Source organism: Dromiciops gliroides, chromosome 2, assembly GCF_019393635.1.
Source record: "Dromiciops gliroides isolate mDroGli1 chromosome 2, mDroGli1.pri, whole genome shotgun sequence".
In the NCBI taxonomy this organism is placed as follows: Eukaryota; Metazoa; Chordata; class Mammalia; order Microbiotheria; family Microbiotheriidae; genus Dromiciops; species Dromiciops gliroides.
The window spans coordinates 37,036,266-37,056,722 of NC_057862.1; the positions used below are offsets into that span (position 1 = coordinate 37,036,266).

The following is a 20,457-nucleotide window of genomic DNA, read 5'->3' on the forward strand; positions in this document are numbered from 1 at the left end:
GGTTTGCTCAATTAACCAAAATATGCAATTACCCAGAAACCACCATTCCCCATGTATTCCAGTTAAATCAAGGCTCTAATATATCACTACATCTATAATAGGGGCTTGCAATAAATATTTGGTGAATTAAATGCTACTTTGGCTTGCCGGTCTTTTTCTTATTTTTTATAAAGTTTAGCTAATCCTTTCATGTGTCTCTAGTAATAATGACCTGCATTTGAATTGCACAGCATTCACTTCAAAGTGCCTTTAATGTAGGACATCTCAAATAGGTCCTCAAAATAATCCTAATGGCTCTTATTTCTGTAGTCCTTCAGAGTTTACAAAACACCTTCCATGCCTGATTCCACTAAATTGCTTGTGCCCCTGTGGGGCAGCTGATCTGGGTACCATCATTCTCATTTATAGACAAGAGGACTAAGGAGGAAAGAGAGGTCACACAGCAGGTAAACAATGGAGCGGGGAGTGGAATCTAGTTTTCCTGACTTGAAATCCTTTAATAATTTAATAGTAATAATAATAACTAGCATTTATATGGTGCTTTAAAGTTTACAAAATATTTTGCAAATATCTCATTTTATCACATGATCCTAGGAGGTAGGTGCTATTATTATCCTATGAAGGAACCGATGAAGAGACTGAGACCAAGGGCAGTTAAGTGACTTAGCCAGGATCACACAGCTAGTTACTGTCTGAGGCTGAATTTGAGCTTAGTACTTCCTGAAAACCATGTCCAGCACTCCATCCATTGAGCTACTTAGATGTCTGTTTAATTTCCCTTTTAGGTGAAGGAGGGAAAGAGAGCTAGGACTGTGTCAGTATAAGGGCCTTTCAGCATGAGAAATCCCTTCACTTTGGCAGATTTCAACCCAGCCATGACTTAGATGAGGCAAAAGGAGAAACCTGAGATACAAAGAGCTTCGTTAATCACTCAGTCAGACCAGAAGCATTTATGAAGCATCTGTTCTGTGCCAGATACTGTGCTAAGTTCTGGAGACACAAAGCAAGGCAAAAGATAGTCCCTGCCCTCAAGTAGCTCACAATCTCATGAGTGATTAACCCAGTGGAATCTAAATGTAGGTGTCCCGACCTCCAAGTTCAATGAGACTCCATCCACGACGCTGTATTTCCTCTGTCTCTATTTTACTAAATGAAAACCCAGGGACACAGTTCAAAGGTGTGAGTAAAGAGCCTAGGCTACAAACCCTCCATTGTGCTTCCCCTACACTCACTGGGTACCGCCTACCATTGTTTGGGTGAGCACATGCACACTCACACCCCCCCCCCCCCAGCAGCATATCACTCACCAAGCCATTGCAGGAGCTAATGGCCGCAAACCCGCCCTCCAGCTCAGAGTCCTGAACCTCTCCGACCAGGTGGCAGGCGTAGGAATGTGTGTACGGACGGATCTTGGCGTGGGTGATGCCGCCATAGCGGGTCTCGCTCACAAAGCCCGGCGCCAGGAGCTGGAGGTTAATGCTTAGGTTAAACCTCAGCTCCCGTCCGTGGTATAACAGCTCATAATAAGTGGGAGAGCCGGCCTTGGAGGAAAGGTCCCTTCTCCGAAGCAGCCGGGGAGATAAGTCGTAGGAGAGAAAGGAGCCGCCAGCATCCACTCGGATGGGGTGCACGATGTCCAGGGAGGGTTGGCCCCAAGGGAGCGTCTCTGAAAAAGGAAATCACCAGTCAATAAGCAGCCAAAAAATACACCGAGAAAGAAGAACTGGTTCTAATCCCATCATTGCCATCGACTTCTTCAATGAGCCTTGGGGAAGCCTCCTCCCACCTTCTACCCCATCATGAACCTCAATCTCCTCCTCTTTAAAATGAAACGGAGGGCAGCTAGGTGGCACAGTGGATAGAGCACTGGCCCTGGATTCAGGAGGACCTGAGTTCAAATCCAGCCTCAAACACTTGACACTTACTAGCTGTGTGACCCTGGGCAAGTCACTTAACCCCAATGCCCCACCAAAAAAATTAAATTAAATTAAAATGAAATGAAGAGGGGGTCAGCTAGGTGGCACACTGGATAGAGCACTGGTCCTGGATTCAGGAGAACCTGAGTTCAAATCCAGCCTCAGAAACTTGACACTTACTAGCTGTGTGACCCTGGGCAAGTCACTTAACCCTCGCTGTCCCACAAAAAAATTTTTTTAAATGAGATGGAGAAAAGAATTCTAGAACAAAGTTGAATGCTATGTAAATTGGAATGACTAATCTTGGTCCCATAGAATAGATGAAGAAATGAATTTGCTTTCCTTCCTTGAAAAGGTAGGGGGCCATGGGTGCAAAATGTTGGATATGCTCTCAGACTTGGTCACTGTGTCCAATGGCTTTGTATAACTGGGGTTTTTTTTTAAAGAGAAAGCTAACTGAAAGAGTAATGTGGGGGCAGCTAGGTAGTGCAATGGATAAAGTACCCGCCCTGGACTCAGGAAGACCTGAGTTCAAATCTGGTCTCAGATACTTGACACTTACTAGCTGTATGATCCTGGGCAAGTCACTTAACCCTCATTGCCCTGCCCCCCCCCCAAAAAGAGTAATGTGCATGTGTATGTGTATCTGGAAATCACTATCATATAAACAAAAGGCATCAATCAATAAAACATTAATTTTAAAAATCAGAAAATACAGCAAAGACATTGAAACAAATGATATCTTTGGCCCTTTGTGTTCTGACAGTGTGAGTTTATCTTTGAATGTCTCTATCTCCCAGCTACCATGTGATCCTCTCCCAGTCCCCAAAATATTTTTCACATAGAACATGTGACTAATTTTGTGGGCTTCTGCTACCTCTTGGCAGAGAGGTGGTAGATTCAAGGTGCAGAATGAGACATGTTTTCAGACACGGCCACTATGGGATCTGTTTTTCCTGATTACACATATTTGTTATAAGGCTTCTGTTTTTCTTTCTTTCCACCCAACTATGGTGGGGGAACAGGATGGAAGAAGGTGGGAGAGAGAAAAAGGATGGTGTCAAAAAAAAAAAAGGAAAAGAAAGAAAAGAGGGTCATTGAAGTATTTTTTATGCATAGCAAAAAGAAGACCAGAAGGAAGCACAGACCCGCAGGACAGGTTTGAAAGTTACATGTTGAATTTATTAGATACAAAAAGAAAAAATGGGTTGTATATAATAGAAATTAGTGATCTCATCTACCATCCTCTTGTTTTCTTCTATTTTGTGTATGGAAATGGTCACTTTTTTGTGATGTGTTTTAAGTTTGGAGTCTAAAAAATGTGTGTACTTTGTGGTCTGTCACTTCCTACTTGTATGACCTCGGGTAAGTTATTTCACCTGTTTTCTGATCTGTAAAGTGAGGGGCTTGGATCAGATGGTCTCTAAGATCCCTGTCAAGTCTAAATGAAAGATCTTATAAGGTTAAAGAAAGTAAGATTTTTAGAATTGGAAGGGACCACAGATATCCTCTAGTCATCTGGGAGCTAGAGGGAGGATGTAGTGGTTACAGTGCTGAAACCAAGAAGCCAAGAAGACCCAAGTTAAAATTCTGCCTCTGATATTGATTAGATATGTGACCCTGGGCAAGTCCTTCATCTCTGTTTGCCTCAGTTTCCTCATCTATAAGATGAGGATGCAAATAGCATAACTTCAGGGCTATGAGGATCAAATGAGATAATAAATGTAAAGTACTTAGCACAGTGCCTGACACAAAGCAAGCACTATAGAAATGTCTGCTATTATTATTACTGTTAGGTCTGCCTGCCCTCCATTTGAGAGATAGAGAAACTGGAGCCCAACATGACTTCCTCAAGGTCACACAGATAGCTGGTAGCAATGCCAGGATTGAAGCTAAGAACCTCTGACTCTTTTCACTATATGTTGAATGAATGAATGTGTGAATGAATGCATGAATAAATGAATGTGTCACTGGCTGCATTCAATCTTGGATTTATCATTAGTAAGCTGTGCAGCCAATGGTGAAAGTTCTATTTTCAAAGCACATTTCTGCTCCTTAAAAGGCATTACAGTAACGATGGGGAGCTGTCCAAAAAGCAGAATCGACAGCCTCAGGAAGTAGTAAGGCCCCCATCAGTACAGTCCAACAGAGGCTAGATAACCACTTGTCCAGGACAGCAAAAAAAGGGATTCCCAGTTGGGTTAGAGTTGGGCTAGACAAACTCTTAAGTCCCTTTCAGCCAAGATCCTATGACTCGACTCCTCTTGGCTCCATCACCCCGGTCCCTTCAGTGGAACTCCAAAGGCATCTTGTGCATTATATCTCCTCCACACCTTTGCTTCTACTTCCCCTGTTTTCTCCTACTTTCTCCCCTCCCAAACATTCTCCTTTCTTCTTTGAGGCTATCTCAAGGCAACCTAGGCTTGAAGTCTTCACTATGTCTCTTGCCAGGATTACTCAACTGGTAGAAAGAGAAAAAGGCTGCCTAAAAGAAGTAAACCTGAATTTAAGCAAGACACTTGGCAAGGTCTCCAAAAATATCCTTGGGAACAGGATGAGGAGATATGTGCTAGACAAGAGCACAGTTAGATGGATTCCAAACTAACGAATCTAACAGAACCAAAAACATGCCATCGAAGGGGGCAGCTAGGGGGTGCAGTGGATAAAGCACTGGCCCTGGATTCAGGAGGACCTGAGTTCAAATCCGGCCTCAGACACTTGACACTTACTAGCTGTGTGACCCTGGGCAAGTCACTTAACCCTCATTGCCCTGAAAAGGGGAAAAGAAAAAAGAAAAAAGAAAAGAAAGAATGACCTAACGTTAAGACGCTGATATAATCTAATATAGAATATAATAATCTAATATATAATATAATCTAATGTCTGGCCCATAGAAAGTATATAATAAGCTTGATTGACTGAGATGGAGCATCCAGGACTAAGGCAGTGACAGTTGTGGCTGTTCCATGCATTAGTCAAACCACATCGAGAATATTCTATTGAGTTTAAGCATCGAATTTTAGGAAAGGAATTTAGGAGCTGGAGAGGAGCTCGGGTGGACCAAGAACCTTATATCTGGACATCAGGGGAGGGAACCTCGGAGGTGAAGCCTAGGGAAGAGAGGTCTTAGGATACGGTATGTGTCTTCAAGCACTGGAAAGGAGGTCATGGAGAAGGGGGATTTGATTTGTTCTACTTGGCCCCAGAAGACGGAGGTTAGAGAACTGGGTGGAACTTTCAGAGGCAAATTTCAGTTCACTCTATGCAAAATCATCCTAACTATACGAGCAGTCCCCAAGCAGAAAGCTTAGCCTTGGGAAATGTTGATCTTGAGGAAGAGTAACTATTGTTCAAAGATGCTCTGGGGTAGGGGTGGGGAAATTCCCATTCAGATACAGCTTGGATGAGATGGTCCTTTCATGTGTAACACAGGCTTCTGACACAAACTCATACAACCCCAAGTCTTACCTCCTCCAAAGTGCCTCCCCGGATCTTGACCCTCCTCTGACATTGACTCTTGACATTTTGGTGTCAACTATTTTTCTTAGATGTCTATCTTTTCTTCCCTACTAGAGTAGCCAGTCGATCAATTTCTGCAACTGATTGAGATATAGCCAAGGATCATGGCCCAGAGAGCCTTTGCTTTCTGTGTGTGTGTTCTCCTATTCCAGAAGGCACCTGCATCCAGTTCCATATGCTTGCCAGACTAAGATGGGCAATGTAGCAAGAATGAGGAAAGAATCACAGGGCAGATTGAAGAACACAAGATCAGTGATATAGACATAAAAAGGGCCTCAGAAGCCGCTATTCCAATACCCTCTTTTGACAGGCAAGTAAACTAAGGCCTAGAGAGTTTAAGCAATCTAGTCAAAGATTTGAAGCAGGATTTGAACCCAGGACCTTTTTCAGTATCATCAGACACCTCTCCCTCTCTCTCTCTCTCTGCCTCTCTGTTTCTTTGTCTTTGGTCTCTCTCTGTGTATCTGTCTCTGTCTCTGTCTCTCTCTGTCTTCCCCCCCACCACCCCCCCAGCAAAAAGATTTAATTGTTTTGCAACTTGGGGGCTTTCCCTTTCCCATTTTAGAGGAGGAACCCGAGGACCAAGAGGTGATGCTGCTAATTGCAGCAAATGACCTGAGCCAACACTTGGTGGGGGAAGCTCAGAAATGAGACTTCTTAGTTCCCACTCCATAGCAGGTAAAGGGAGGGGAGATGAGAGTTGGCTACCTCCTGAGAATCCAGATCTATTCTTGGGAAACAAAGACTGTGCCCCAGTGGGGTCCACCGCTGCATTGTAGAGAGCAGAGAATGTCAGGAAGAGCCAGGGGGCCCAGGCAGGAGGGGAAGGAAGAGGGGACCAAAAGCAAGCTGGAGGAGCCTCCCGGGCTTCAGGAAAGAGAGAGGCAGGTCCAGGCTCCACAAAGAATTCCCACCCATGGATCTCTTTGCTCTCAGCCAGGCTTGAAGCACCCTAGGCTGACCTTGGAGTCAAAGCAATTTGGGCTCAAGATCTGCCTCTGAAGTGTGTGTGTGTGCGCGCGTGCTCGTGTGCACACACACGGGCATTGTATGCATGCGCATACACATGTGTTTGAATGTGCATAGGTGGGTGGGCATGAGCACACATGTGAGACTATGGGACTATCCCTCCCAGTGCCCATGGTCAACTCTAAAACTAGAAGAAAGTACCAGACCAATGCCTGCTTTCTACCAGTGGAGGGAGTTTCCACACCAGGACTTCCGCCGCACAGATTAAAGCACAGAACTGGGTCAGACAACATCCCCATCACTTTGAGTGATACAGAACTTTCCATGTATTACCTCATCTCCTTTTCCCAGCAAAGAGAAGTGGGGGTGCATTAGATATCATAAGTATTACAGGGGAGAGTAATATGCTATAAACATTATATGCTCCATTTCACAGAACAGGAAAATGAGGTGCAAAGAGGGAGGCTTGTGTTCTAAAGCACATGATCAAACAGCCAATGTCAGAGGCAAGAGTCTACTCCAAGTCTCTCTCTCTCTCTCTCTCTCTCTCTTTGGTGGGGCAATGAGGGTTAAGTGACTTGCCGTGGGTCACACAGCTAGCAAGTGTCAAGTGTCTGAGACTGGATTTGAACTCAGGTCCTTCTGAATCCAGGGCTGGTGCTTTATCCACTGTGCCACCTAGCTGTCCCCTAAGTCTCTCTTGATGGCAAATGCAATGCTTTCCAGCTTCATGGGGAAAAAAAATGAAAAACAGACAGACACTGAGAGAAACACACAGACACAGAGACAGAAAGAATAAAGAGAGAAGGAGAGACAAAGACAAGGAGAGAGAACCAGAGCCAGAGCCAGAGCGAGACAGAGAGGCAGAGGGAAAGAGACAAAGACAAAGAGGGAGGAAGGGGGGAGACAGGGGGAGACACACAGAAGAGAGACATAGAGAGATGAGGAAGAGGGAGAGAGACAAAGACAAAGATAGAATGAGAGGAAGAGACAGAGAGACATAGAGACAGAGAGGGAAAGAGACAAAGGCAGAGAGACAGAGACAGAGAGAGAGACAGAGACAGAGAGAGAGAGAGAGAGAGAGAGAGAGAGAGAGAGAGAGAGAGAGAGAGAGAGAGAGAGAGAGAATGAGAATTGGAGTCAGACAGAGACTGAGTGACAAAGAGAGAGGAGAGAAAGAGAAGAGAAACAGAGAGATAGAGAGAAGGAGAGACAGAGCACAGAGAGAGATGACATAGTCTAGTGCCTAGAGAATTGAGCTCTGAGACAGAAGCCTTGGGTTCAAGTCTGCTTTTGATACATCATAGCTATGTGACTCTAGGCAAGTCACTTAACCTCTCAGTGTGCTAAACAACTCTTCTGAGATTCAAGCCAGAGAAGGAAGCAGATGTGCACTGGTGGAGGGAATTTCCTCATCTGGGAGTTCCCTATGCAGGCCCAGCCCCTTATCACCTATTCCTACATATGTGCACACTCACACACATACATACATACCCCATTTATTTCATCTCTTCCCTTGCTGCGAAGCACAACACTGCTAGTGCCCACCACTAGACCTGAGCCATTTCTTTCCCTGCAGGACTGGATCATTCCCAAGTAGAGCCAGAAACAGGAGTGACCAAGACTGCTCAGCCCCAAAGCCAGAGCAAACAGCTGGAGAGGCTGTCAGATAGTGCAGAGCAGCACCCCCTCCCCCTCCCCCACCACACACTCCAGCAGAACAGCGACCCCCCCCCTGCGCCAATGCACGGTCCTGCCCCCCCCCCCAAGATTCCATTCAAAGGATTTGATCTTTAGGGCCCTAACAAAAGAGGAAAGGCAGGGAGGAGCCTGTAAAGTCCCAGAAAGGTGCAGAGGAGATTTCAGATTTCAGCACTCATAAGCTCTCCCCTCCGCTCCTCTCCTCTTCTCCATTCTCTGCTCCACTCTCCTCCCTCATCCCTCCTTTCCCCTTCAATATCCTCTTCCACTTCCCCATCTTCTCCCTGTCCTCAGCTTCCCTCCTGATTCCTCTTTTCCATCCCTGGCCCCACTCTCCTTTCATTCCCTCCCCTCTCTCCCTCAGCCCCTTCTTCCCTCCTGTCTTCCCTTCCTTATTCCCCCTTCTCTTCTCCCCCTCTCTCTGTTTTGGCTCTGCAGCCCTTCCCCTCCCCCCTCTTCCCTTCTTCCGTCCCCCACCCCGCCCCCAGCCCAGCCTTGCCACTCTCTCCTCCTTTGCACACCTCAAATTGACACCAAGTTAAGAAATTCCTCCAAAGAGCCTCTCATTTTACAGATGAGGAAAGAGAAGCTCAAAGGGGGAAGTGACTATCTCAAGGCCACACAGTTAATGACAAAGCTGGGGCTCCCGACCCAGACCTTCTGATTCCTAGGTCAGGGCTCATCCCTTCTCCCGTTGTTCTCTATGGGAGAAGGTCGGAATGCTGCTAGGGTTCCCACTTCAGCTGGGGCCCCGCTGAGCTCACAGACCTCCTCATGCAGGCAGAAGCACCGGGTCCAAATCCTGGCTTTGCGATGTCTTTACTACTTGCATGACCTTGGGCCAGTAACCTAACCTCTCCGAGCCTCAGCTCCCTCGTCTGAAAAACCAAAGGGTTGGACTAGCGGACCTCAGTGATCGAGTCTGGTTTTAAAGCCAAGATTCTACCCGAGGTCCTTCCCAAGTAGAGCCAGAAACAAGTGATCCAAACTGCTCAGCCCCAAAGCTTATTCCCTTGGGATTCCCAGGTCCCAGAGCCTTCCTCACCCCTTCCTCGGGGGAGCGTGCCAGAGAGCTCGAGCTGGCCCCCAGACCTCGGATGAGGAAAGCGAGCCCCAGAAGGGTAAGCCATCCGCCCGAGGTCACCCAGTGATTACTTAGGTAGAGGGGGACTGCCGTTCCCACTACAAAAGGAGGCAGTGTGGCCAAACGGAAAGCGCCCAAGGGGTTGGAGTCGCAGCTCCTCGAGCCACATTGGTGAGAGTTAAAGCTCTGTGAACTTTAAAACCGGGGTCCTAAACCCGAGGGCTGGGAAACGCACTCTCCGCGAAGCGGGAGACTGGCTCCTGCCCTCCCGGCTGAGCTCCGCCTAAAACCTCCAAGAAACCAAGCTCCTTAGCAGACCACAGCCTGAGAGGAGAGAGAGGCCAGCCAGCGGACAGAGGGATCCCAGCCCCAAGCTGGGCTGGGCTGGGCTGGGCTGGGCTGGGCAGGGCTGAGCTTCGGCGAGCAGTGCCCGGCGACCACAAAGCCTCCAGCAGCGCCCCCGGAGCTGCGCCCTCCTCCCGGGGGTCCCAAGGCCCTGGCACCGCGCCGACCGCCCGGACCCGAGGGAAAGGCGGGCGCGCGCGCGCACACACACACACACACACACACACACACACACACACACACACACACATCCTCGGACCGCCAGGCCCCGGGGCTCCGCGGCAGCTGGCCAGCGGTTAGTGAGTAGGTCCCCCACGTTGCCTTTAGGGTTCCGGGTGTCCCGGAATTGTCCCCAGCGGAGTTCCACTTCCCCATCGCTTTCCTCCCTTCTGCATAGGTGGCTGCATGAAGATCACCGAGAGCGTCATACTACTTAGAGCTGGAAGGGAAAAACCTTGGAGATTGTCTAGTCTCACCCCCTCGCTTTCCAGCCCTAGAAACTGGCGTTGATGAAGGTGAAGTGACTTGCCCAAGGTCACACAGCTCGAATGTGGCGGAGGAGGGTTCCGAACCTAGTCGAAATCCAGGGTTCTTTCCATTGCACCCCACGGTCAAGGAAGAGGCCAGAGGCTGCTCTGTGCAGAGGGGGTGGTCTCGGCCGACCGAGATGAGACCGCCAGGGCGAGGGGAGACATGGGGACACGTGAATGGGTGGCTAAGAAGTTACCCACCTGGTCGGGGCTCGGGGGCCCTGGCGAAGGCCATCGCCGGCAGTAGCTCACAATGGAAGAACAGAAGGTACAGCAGCCGCGGGAGCGCCGTGGACCGGGGGGTCCGGGGGGCGGCCATGGCCAGGGCGCGCGGGTGTAGACGCGGAGCCCGAGCGCAGCAAGGCACGGGGTGCCTCACTCGGTCCCAGGAGGGCGCTGGCAGGACGGCTTCCTCCTCGGCGGCCTCTTTTTCTCCTAAGCCTTAAACTTCCCCAAGCTCTCTCCTAGGACATGCCCCCCTCCCTCCCACCCCCCGCCCCCGCTGTCCCCCGGTCGCCCACCCCCAGGCCCCCGACGTCCCGGCCCCCAGCTCCCGAGAGCTAGCCGCCTCTAGCCTCGTCTCTCTCAAACAAAAGCTGCAGGGCCGGCCCCCTTTTGTGGATTGCAAAAGAAAAAAAAAAGAGAGAAAAAGAGAGTGAAGCCACGGAGCAACACAGGCGCCCGGCACTGGGCGGCAGCGAGCGAGCCCCCTCTCCTGCGCCCCGCCCCCTCCCCGCCCGCTCCTGGGCCCGGCTTCATTTGCATACAGCCGAGAGGGCTTTCCTTCAGCCTCGGCCCCCCGCCCCCCTCCTTCCCTTCTTCCCTCCCTCTTCTTTCCTTTGTCCCCTCCCCTAGCTCCGAGGCTAAGCCAGGAGCGCCCCCCCGGCCCCAGTGTGGGGGCCGCCCTCGAGCCTAGAGGCCAGGTCTCCCTCCACCCCGCTGCGGCCGCTGGAACTCTGGGCATTGACCTCTTGCAGCGCCCGCCCTCTCCCCAGGGGCCGGAACGCGCGTCTGCCCCATACCCGCGATTGGGGACCCCAGCCAACTCCAGAGTACTGGTCCGGTTCCCGGCCCCAGCCTGTACGAGGGCGCCTTCTGCTGGACACGACTAGGGGAGCACTCCGGGACTCCGGGGCTGCTTTGGTCCTTCGGACAGCTTCCAAAAGGGATGTCATTTCAGGCTTTGCTGGAACGTTCTTTGCACAGAATCTCCGAGTTGGAAAGCATCTCAGAGGTTGTCTAGTCTAGCCCTTAGAGGGCCAGGAATCATCCCTGCAACCCCAAGAGATAGCGTGGAGGAGCTAAAGGTCTAGGGAGAATGCTCATGAATTTAGTTTAGACCATGTTGAGTTCAACATGGGATGGTGATGGAAGACTCGGTTGCGGATGACTCCAGGCAGCTGGAGACGTGCATCTGGCGTTCGGCAGGGACAGCAGACAACTGGGTAGATGTAGTAATAGGGAGCATTTAGATAGTAACAAACCACCTTCCATAAAGATCTCATTTGATCCTCACGACACCCCCTGTGAAGTAGGTGATATTATTACCCCCATTTTACAGTTGAGGAAACTGAGGCAGACAGAGGGTTAAATGACTTGCCTAGGTTCACACAACTAGTAAGTGTCTAGGGCAAGATTGCAATTCAGGTGTTCCTGACACTAAGTCCTTTTCTCTATCCCCTGTACCACCTACAGCCTCTAAGCAGCTAGGTGGCCAAGTGGATAGAACACTGGCCCTGAAGTAGGAAGGACCTGAGTTTAAATCTCACCTCAGACACTTAATAGCTGTGCGACCTGGACAAGTGACTTAACCCCAATTACCTTAAAAAACATCCAGGGCCATCTCCAGTCATCTTGCCACTGGACCAGATTGGCTCTGGAGGAAGGAGTGAGGCTGGTGACTTTACACAAACCTCCCTCACTAAAACCCAATTTACTGCAAGTCATGACATCACCCAGATGTCACTGCCTCTAACTTGACTCTTGGGAATTATCTGAGTACGGATATTCTTTGAACTATCACAGGGAGATAATACAGAGTAGGGATTCTCAATCTGGGGAAGGTGGGGAGAGATTTCAAAGGATTTTGAATAGGAAAACTTGCATGAACTTGAATGAATTTGAATGGGAAAAATACATCTTTATCTTCACTAATGTCCAACTGGAATTTTGCATTTTCTTCAGTTATTTCCCCCCTAAAACCATTCATCTGTGAGGGATCCATAAGCTTCAGCAGACTGGCAAAAGGTTCCATGACATCAAAATGGTTAAGAACTCGATCTAGAGAGGACTCAAGGCAGAAAGTTGGGGGACACCCACTTAAGGAAAAAAAGTCAGTGATGACAGTAAAAGAGAATGAGAAAGGGGGCAGCTAGGTGGCGCAGTGGATAAAGCACCAGCCCTGGATTCAAGAGGACCTGAGTTCAAATCTGGCCTCAGACACTTGACACTTACTAGCTGTGTGACCCTGGGCAAGTCACTTAACCCTCACTGCCCTGCCCAAAAGAGAGAGAGAGAGAGAGAGAGAGAGAGAGAGAGAGAGAGAGAGAGAGAGAGAGAGAGAGAGAGAGAGAGAGAGAATGAGAAGGGACTGTCAGAAGGGTGGGAGAACTGGGAGAGCTCAGGGCTAGGAAAGCCAAAGGAGGAGTTCAGAGGGAGGGGGCAATGGGCCATCAATGCCAAAAGCTGCAGAAGTCAAGTGAGATGAAGATTGAGGAAATCTCTCTTAAATTTTCTTCTTGTCTTCCTTCATTCTGTCCCTAGCCTGGTTCATCACTTTTGATCTTAGCTCCTGTCCAGGAGACTTCTAACTGGTCTCCCTTTTCTGTAGCTGTTCCTCTGGCCAATAAATCCTTGGCATGGCTTCCTTGTACATGTCTGACCATGCCCCCCCCCAAAAAAAACCCTTTGCCTATAGGGTAAAATTCAGACTCCTTAGTTTGTCATTCAAAGCCCCCCCATAACCTAGTTCCAACATAGTTACCTTTCCACTATCATTTCTGCCCTGCCCGTTTTATGCCTTCAGCATTCCAACCAAACTAGAATACCAACTGGGCTCTATTCCTGCCCTGCTCCTTCCTGCCTCTGGACATTTGTGAAGGCTCTCCCTCATTCCTAGAACAAATTTCCATGCTACCATTTACACAGGTGGAAAGGCTCTCAAGCCACGTCTTATGTAGTGTGGTCTGCATGGTCTGCTATGGTCTCTGTCTATGATGCCTTCTTCTGTAATTCCCAGCTAGCAGTGATTTCTTCTGCCTTGAATCACTCACAACCCTGTGGCTTCCTGGCAATCATCTCCTAACATGTTAATGCCTATTCATGTATATTTCTCATGCTACTCTCCTCCTCAAAAGAGATTGTAGCCCCTTGGGGGCAGGGACTATGCCATTTTTTATCTTTGTGTATCTCACCTCCTTTTCAAGTTCAACACAGCTCTGCAAGCAGCAGGTGCTAAATAACTACACGTTGACTTGGTTGCTACTGACAACAGATAGTCGGCTATTTCCACTTTATCCATGTGTATGTTGTTTCTACTGGGTTGTTTTATGTTGTTTCCCTCATTAGACTTGAGATCAGCTCCTTGAGATCAGGGACTGAGTTTTGCCTTGCCTATCCCTATAGCTTAGCAGAGTGTCTGGCCCACAGTAGACCCATTGCTTCATAAATACCAGTGGACTGACTGAACAGCAGTCTCTTGGACTTTGGAATAGCAGCAGAAGGACCCCCCCCCCTTGAATAAAGGCACCTCAGCTTAGCTGGATGGCAGTGAAAGGGCCTCCTGGCAGGAGAGGGAATGCTTACCTTGCCTCCACCAAAGCTATGAGAGATGTGAAATTAGTCATAGAATCAAGAATCAGAGCTAAATCAATTAGTTCAATCCCCCCATTTTACAGATGAGAAAACTTGTAGACCAGAGAGGAAATGATTTAGAAAGCTCAAGTGGTATCTGATTGGGAGGGGGTGGTGGCAGCTCGAATGTCCAGCAAAGTAGTTTGAACTTCATTTGGTTAAGCCGAAGGGAGCCATTGAAGGAATGGGAGCAGGGGGTGAGGGAGGGTGTGGCACAAGAAGATCTGTGTTATAAGAAAGATAACCCTGGCAGCCTGTGCAGGAGGGATGGGCAAAGGGAGAGTGGAGAAGCTATTGAAATAGCCCTGGTAGATAGATGGTAATGAGGACCTGTGCCAATCTGTGGATAAAATGGAGAAGCCTGAAGCCTTACTTGCCTCTGTGACAGAGGCTCTGGAAAGAAAAGGGCAGCAGCCAGAGAGAGGAGGAAAATGCTTTGGATCGCATCTCTGTAGCCTTCCATCCTCCAGGCGCCTATACCCCAGTCCCGCCTTCAAGAAAACAGAGGCACTCTTGGCTGGGATGAGAAGGCTTCCCCCGGCTTTCAGTCAAAGAGTAGAGCATCCTTGCCAGCCCACCCCAGTGGTTTCATGAATGACAGACATCCCAGGGGAGAGCATATCATTTCTTGGCAGTAGCTTCTCTTTAATTTTTGCTGCGTGTGCATTTATCAAAACATGGGAACCTCATGCAAACACAGCCTCTGCCCGCAGAATGATTCTCCCCTCCCCCCTTTCCCGCCCTGGCATTGCTTAGGAAGGCAGCATTCCCAGTGGTACACAGCGGGGCTGCTGCTAGAGAGATCGCAACTTGATAGAAACCAGATTTTCCTGGAGCCATGTGTTGGTATGCATTGGCAAACACTTTCTCTCTGCAAACAATGAGTCCAGCGGGATCGGGGCAGTGTTTCCTCTAGTGGGTGGGCAAGAGTGGTCTGCTGGCCAACCCTGGAAGGGTCTAAAGAAAGCTGCTGAGAAATAGACAAAACTGGGGATTTACAATTAAGGAGCCTGAAGCCTTCTCACTCCAGCCCTGGAATTCACACAGTGGGCGTACCCTCTGCCCCTGCTGCCTCTCCCTCTGATTGGATGACTTCCCAGAACCTCCATTTAAGGAAGGTCCATACCCAAGCCATCGAGGTCCCATTTCTCTCCAGGCTAGCTCTGGACTTTCTTCACTATGCCCCCAAGACCAGTACTTGACTGCCCCTTTGCTTTTACCTTTTTAGCTTGCTTTCCTCTGTGTGTGTGTGTGTGTGTGTGTGTGTTTCCCTATTAGAATATAAATTCCTGGGGCAGCTAGGGGGTACAGTGGATAGAGAATCAGTCCTGGAGTTAGGAGGACCTGAGTTCAAATACAACCTCAGACACTTGACACTAGCTGTGTGCAAGTCACTCAATCCTCATTGCCTCCCGCCTCCCCACCCAGAATGTAAACACCTGGAGGGCAAGGACTAACTTTCTTTCTACTTGTATTTGTAGTAGAGGGTCTGGCACAGTTAAGTGCTGGCTGATTGTACACACACACACATATACATATATGTATATATATATATATGCACACACGTTTTTATTTATACCCTTTGTTTTAACATTACCTTCACTTCTCTCCTCTTTCCCTCATTCAGTTATCCCTTGGTACAAAGATAAAAAGAAAAGAGGAAAAGAAAAAAGTAAGTCCAGTAAAATGGACCAACATTTTTTTAAAAATTTAAAAGTATTTTATTATTTTCCAGATACGTATAAGGATAGTTTTCAACATTTGTTTTCACGGGATTTTTAGTTCCAAATTTTTCTCCCACCCTCCCTTCCCTCCCTCCTCCCCAAGACAGAAAGCAGTCTGATATATAGGTTGTATATGTACAATCACATTAAACATATTTCTACATTAGTCATCTTGTGAAAGAAGAATCAGAGCACAAGGGGAAAATCTCAAAAAAAAAAAAAAAAAGGAAAAAAACAGTCCAAAAGGAGAAACAGTATGGTTCAATCTGCATTCATAACGCACAAAATGAACCAATATTTCAATGGTGCCTGACAGTATGCAATATTCCACACCCATAGTCCACCACCTCTGGAAGGCAGAGGTGACTGATTAGATCCAGAGCAGGAAAAGACCTAAGAAACCATTTAGCTCAACCCTCAGTTTGCAGATGAGGAAACTGAAGCTCCCTCCTTCCCCCAACCAGATCAATTAGCTTAAGTTAGGTTATAAAGGAGGTAAGTTTTAGAGGTGGAATTTGGGTCCAAGCCAAGTGATCCCATAGAGCCACAACAGCTGGGAGGATAGAGCCTAGAATCAAGAAGACCTAAATCCAAATCCAGCCTTATGATACCTGTGTGACTTTGGGCAAGTTATTTAACCTTTGTTTGCCTCAGTTTCCTCTTCTGTGAAATAGGGATAATAATAGCACCTAGCTCCCAGACAATAATTATAAAAAGCTTAGCCCAGTGCCGGGCACATGCTAAGTACTGTATACACATTATCTATTATTATCCTCATAATTATTTCAATTCTTCTCTGGGATGATATTGGTCATTATAATGACCCCTCGGGCCATTTATCATTTTATCCTTTCTGTTTACCTTATTATCAGTGTATGTGTTGTTTTGACCGATTGCTTGTTTTTCTGTTTCCCCTCATTAGGTTTTCGAGTGTTTATGGTCTGCCTTGGAGGAGGAAATGCACGATCTAATGAGATTATGATTCCTTGAAGTGCTGAATAAGTCTGTGCAGTCCTAGTCAAAGATTTTAATAGCAAGCTCCCATGCAACTGCAAAAACCCGGAAGCAGCCTAAATGTACAATAATAGAAGAAAGGTTAAATAAATCATGGGGACCTTCATGCGATGGGATACCACGGCACCATGAAGACCAGTAGGTTTGAGGAATACAAAGACATCTGGAAAGTCCTTCATGAAATAATGCAGAGTGAAAAAAATCAGCCAGAACCATACAAGAGGAAAAGTGAGTGGAAACGAAGGGATAAACAAAGAATCCCAGTGACTAGGAAACTGGAGGGATTGAAAAGTTATGATGGATTATGCCAAAAATTAATTTAAATGTAGCTACCAAGTAAATGTAATTGCTTAGACTCGTGTTAACACTGTTTTATTGCTTTGTTGTGGTTTTTAAGGAAGACAAATGCAACGTGAAGCAGATTTGGAGCTGAAGAGAATCTCAGAAATCATCCTCTCCGATCCACTTTTTAACTGATGGGGATACTGAGACCCAGAGAGATTATGTGATTTGCCAAAGCTCGTCTAGATAGTAAGTAGCTGAGACCCAGGTCTTCTGTCTCCAGACTCTGCTCCAGTGAGGTGATCTGTCCATGGCAGCACATAGTCAATACGGGGATTGATATTGGAACCTGTGCTCTCCCATCCTCTTTCTCTATACCACATTATCCTTGTTGTTCAGTTGTTTCAGTTGTGTTGGCCCCATATGGGGCCATTTCCTTCTCCAGCTCATTTTACAGATGAGGAAAGCAAGGCAAACAGGGTTAAGTGACTTCACACAGCTAGTAGTCTAAGGCCAAATTCGAACTCAGGAGTCTTCCTGACTCCAGGTGCAGCATGCAATGCACTATGGCGCCACCTAGCGGTCATGTATAGCATTTCAAGGTTTACAAAGCATTTTACATGAAGTATTCTCATTTGATTCTCTCAACAACTTTACAAGGTAGCTCCTACTATTATTGTCCATTTTATAGATGAGAAAACTGAGGCTGAGAGATATTCTAGGACTTGCCAAGGGCCATACAGATAGTCAGTATCTGAACCAAGCTAACGTTCTCTCTACTCCACCTAACCGCTTTCCTACTCAGTAAAATGAAAGGCTGGACCAGCTGAATACTAGAATAACACCAGTTATTCACTTCTAGGGCATCAAGAGATGCTGTCCTCGTGAAAACCTATCCTACTTTTTATTTTTCTTTCATTTTTGGTGAGGGTTAAGTGACTTGCCCAGGGTCACACAGCTAGTAAGTGTCAAGTGTCTGAGGCCGGATTTGAACTCAGGTCCTCCTGAATCCAGGGCCGGTGCTCTATCCACTGTGCCACCTAGCTGCCCCTATATATATATTTTTTAAAAGTAGGCTAGGAGGGCAGCTAGGTGGCGCAGTAACTTTCTAGGTCTCATTTCTCTCCCCTATACAATAAGGGGATTAGATTACATAATTTTTAAAGTCTTTTCCATGCCTGAATCTGCCGTGGTGGTGATGAGGATGGGAATGGACAATAAAGTTGTGTGTAGACACAGAGAGAACACTGAGGGTCTGCTTGGTTTTGTTTTCTTGCCTTAAGGGACTGACCTGTAACTCAGGACGATAGGGCTAGTGGCCACATATCAATTGAAATAAAATCCACCTCTTTCTAGGAGACTTCATATGTTAACACTCATTTCAGCCAAACCGTCTAGACATGCAGCAGCCATTTCAGCTACAATTTCTAACCTTGCAAGACATTCCCCTTTATCGAGGATAAGTGACTCAGCTCGTTGGTGATTATCCCTTAGGCTCCACTGTATCTGGAAAGAGTATCTCTCTCCATCAGGGTAAATTCCATTGAGGCCATTATCCTGCTTCTGACCTTTATCATTCAATCCCTCTAGACTTCCATTTCCACCTCTTTGAGCTGGTCTCAAAAGTTTCTGCCTCTAAAATCTGATGCCTTTATGAGGGGGTGAAGATCTCTCTACTTTGCAATTAGCAAAGGGTAAATAAAGGAGGTCCCTTAGCTATTTTTGCACAGGGCCTCCAGATCTTCAGCCACTGAGGAATTTCATGATGGTGCACCAGTCAGCAGGATCTCAGCTGCCAAGAGAAAACCTTGGAAAGGAGGAATCATCCATGGTTATCCCAGAGAGGTCTTGGCCATTTTAATTTTTAAAAGTATATACTGAGGGGGCAGCTAGGTGGAGCAGTGGATAGAGCACCGGCCCTAGATTCAGGAGTACCTGAGTTCAAATCTGGCCTCAGACACTTGATACTTACTAGCTGTGTGACCCTGGGTGAGTCACTTAACCCTCATTACCCTACCCCCCAAAAAATAGTTTAAAAAAAAGCACGTCCAGGATCTCCCAAAAGTCTTAGTGCAGTTTAAAGCTTTAATAAAATAATTATTGCAACACTCTGTATTTATCTTGTTTATAATTGTCTATACTTACATTTTTGTTTTTGTTTTTGTTTTTTTTAATGAGGCAGTTGGGGTTAAGTGACTTGCCCAGGGTCACACAGCTAGTAAGTGTTAAGTGTCTGAGGCCGGATTTGAACTCAGGTACTCCTGAATCCAGGGCCGGTGCTCTATCCACTGCGCCATCTAGCCACCCCTATACTTACATTTTTATATGTTGTCTTCTCAATAGAATGCAAGCTCATTGAGGGTAAGGTACAATTTCACTTTGAGCTTTAGAACCTAGAAAAGTGTCTAGCACATAGTTGGTACCCAGTAAATGTATTCTGATTGATTGATTGATTTCTTATCTACTGAATGCAGAAATACAAAGTTTACAAGATACCCAGTGCTTCCCCTTTTGGAACTTATGGGGATGGGGCAATCCTTCACATACAAAACCATAGAGGCAGGCTGATATAGTGTACAGAGAGCTGGCTTTGGAATCAGCAGGATCTGGGTTCAAGTTCCATGACCTACTGGCTACGTGGTCCTGGGGGCAAACTCTTCAATACTATAAATTGCAGAACATTTGCAGATATACATTGGTCAAGGAAGTTTCCTCTACAGGACTTCTCTACAGCTGGGAAATAACAGGCCTAGACAGTGCCCCTCCCCACTAACAATAATAAAGTGTATCAGTACTTGATAAGTGCATTAGAAATGGGCCCCCCCAGAAGGTTATTACCAACTGGGAGGATCAAGAAAGGAGGGGACATTTCAGTTAGCTTTTACCAAATGGGTACAAATCCAACAGGCAATAGGGAAGAAAGAAGGGTATTCTGAGGAAAGATAAGAATATGGGGAGGGTAAGAACAGGGAATGGATGGGAGAAGACTAGTGCTCCAATCTGGTTAGACACTAGGAATGCAGAGGAGAGCAGCAGAGATGGGTTGCCAAGCTAAGGAACATGTACTTGACCTGGTAGACAATAGGGAAGCAATGAAGAACATGGAACAGAGAAGGGTCTAGACTAGATCTATGCAAGACGTCTTTTGGTCTGGCAGTGTGGAAAAGACTGGACTGGAAGAAAGACAAAGTCAAGGTTGGAAAACATCTTAGAAGGTTATTGGAATTGTCTGGGTAGGTGACACAAATGCCTTTCTAAGGATTGGCTCAATGGGAGCAGAGAGAAGGGGACAGATCTCACTCAAGCAATCAAAAATGCTAATGGTTTACTGGTACCAGACAATGTGATGGGCACTGGGAATACAAAGACAACAACTAAATAATCCTTGCCCTCAAGGAGCTCACATTTCATTGTGGGAGACATATACTTATGTAAATATGCAAGAATATATTTTATATATATATATATATACACATACATATACATAGTGGGGGAAATATTTTATTACAAATGCATGGAGG

At 47.1% G+C, this 20,457-nt stretch overlaps 1 protein-coding gene across 1 annotated transcript in view; it reads right to left on the minus strand.

Moving 5' to 3' along the window:
- Positions 1-10,491, minus strand: part of ADAMTS7 (ADAM metallopeptidase with thrombospondin type 1 motif 7) — a 168,948-nt gene extending 158,457 nt beyond the window's left edge. The window contains exons 1-2 of the mRNA XM_043985901.1: positions 10,266-10,491; positions 1,308-1,666 (exon numbers count right to left, since the gene is read on the minus strand). Coding sequence (XP_043841836.1) covers positions 1,308-1,666; positions 10,266-10,383 — 477 coding nt within the window. The 5' untranslated portion in view covers positions 10,384-10,491. The remainder of the gene's footprint in view (positions 1-1,307; positions 1,667-10,265) is intronic.
- Positions 10,492-20,457: the final 9,966 nt, after the last annotated feature.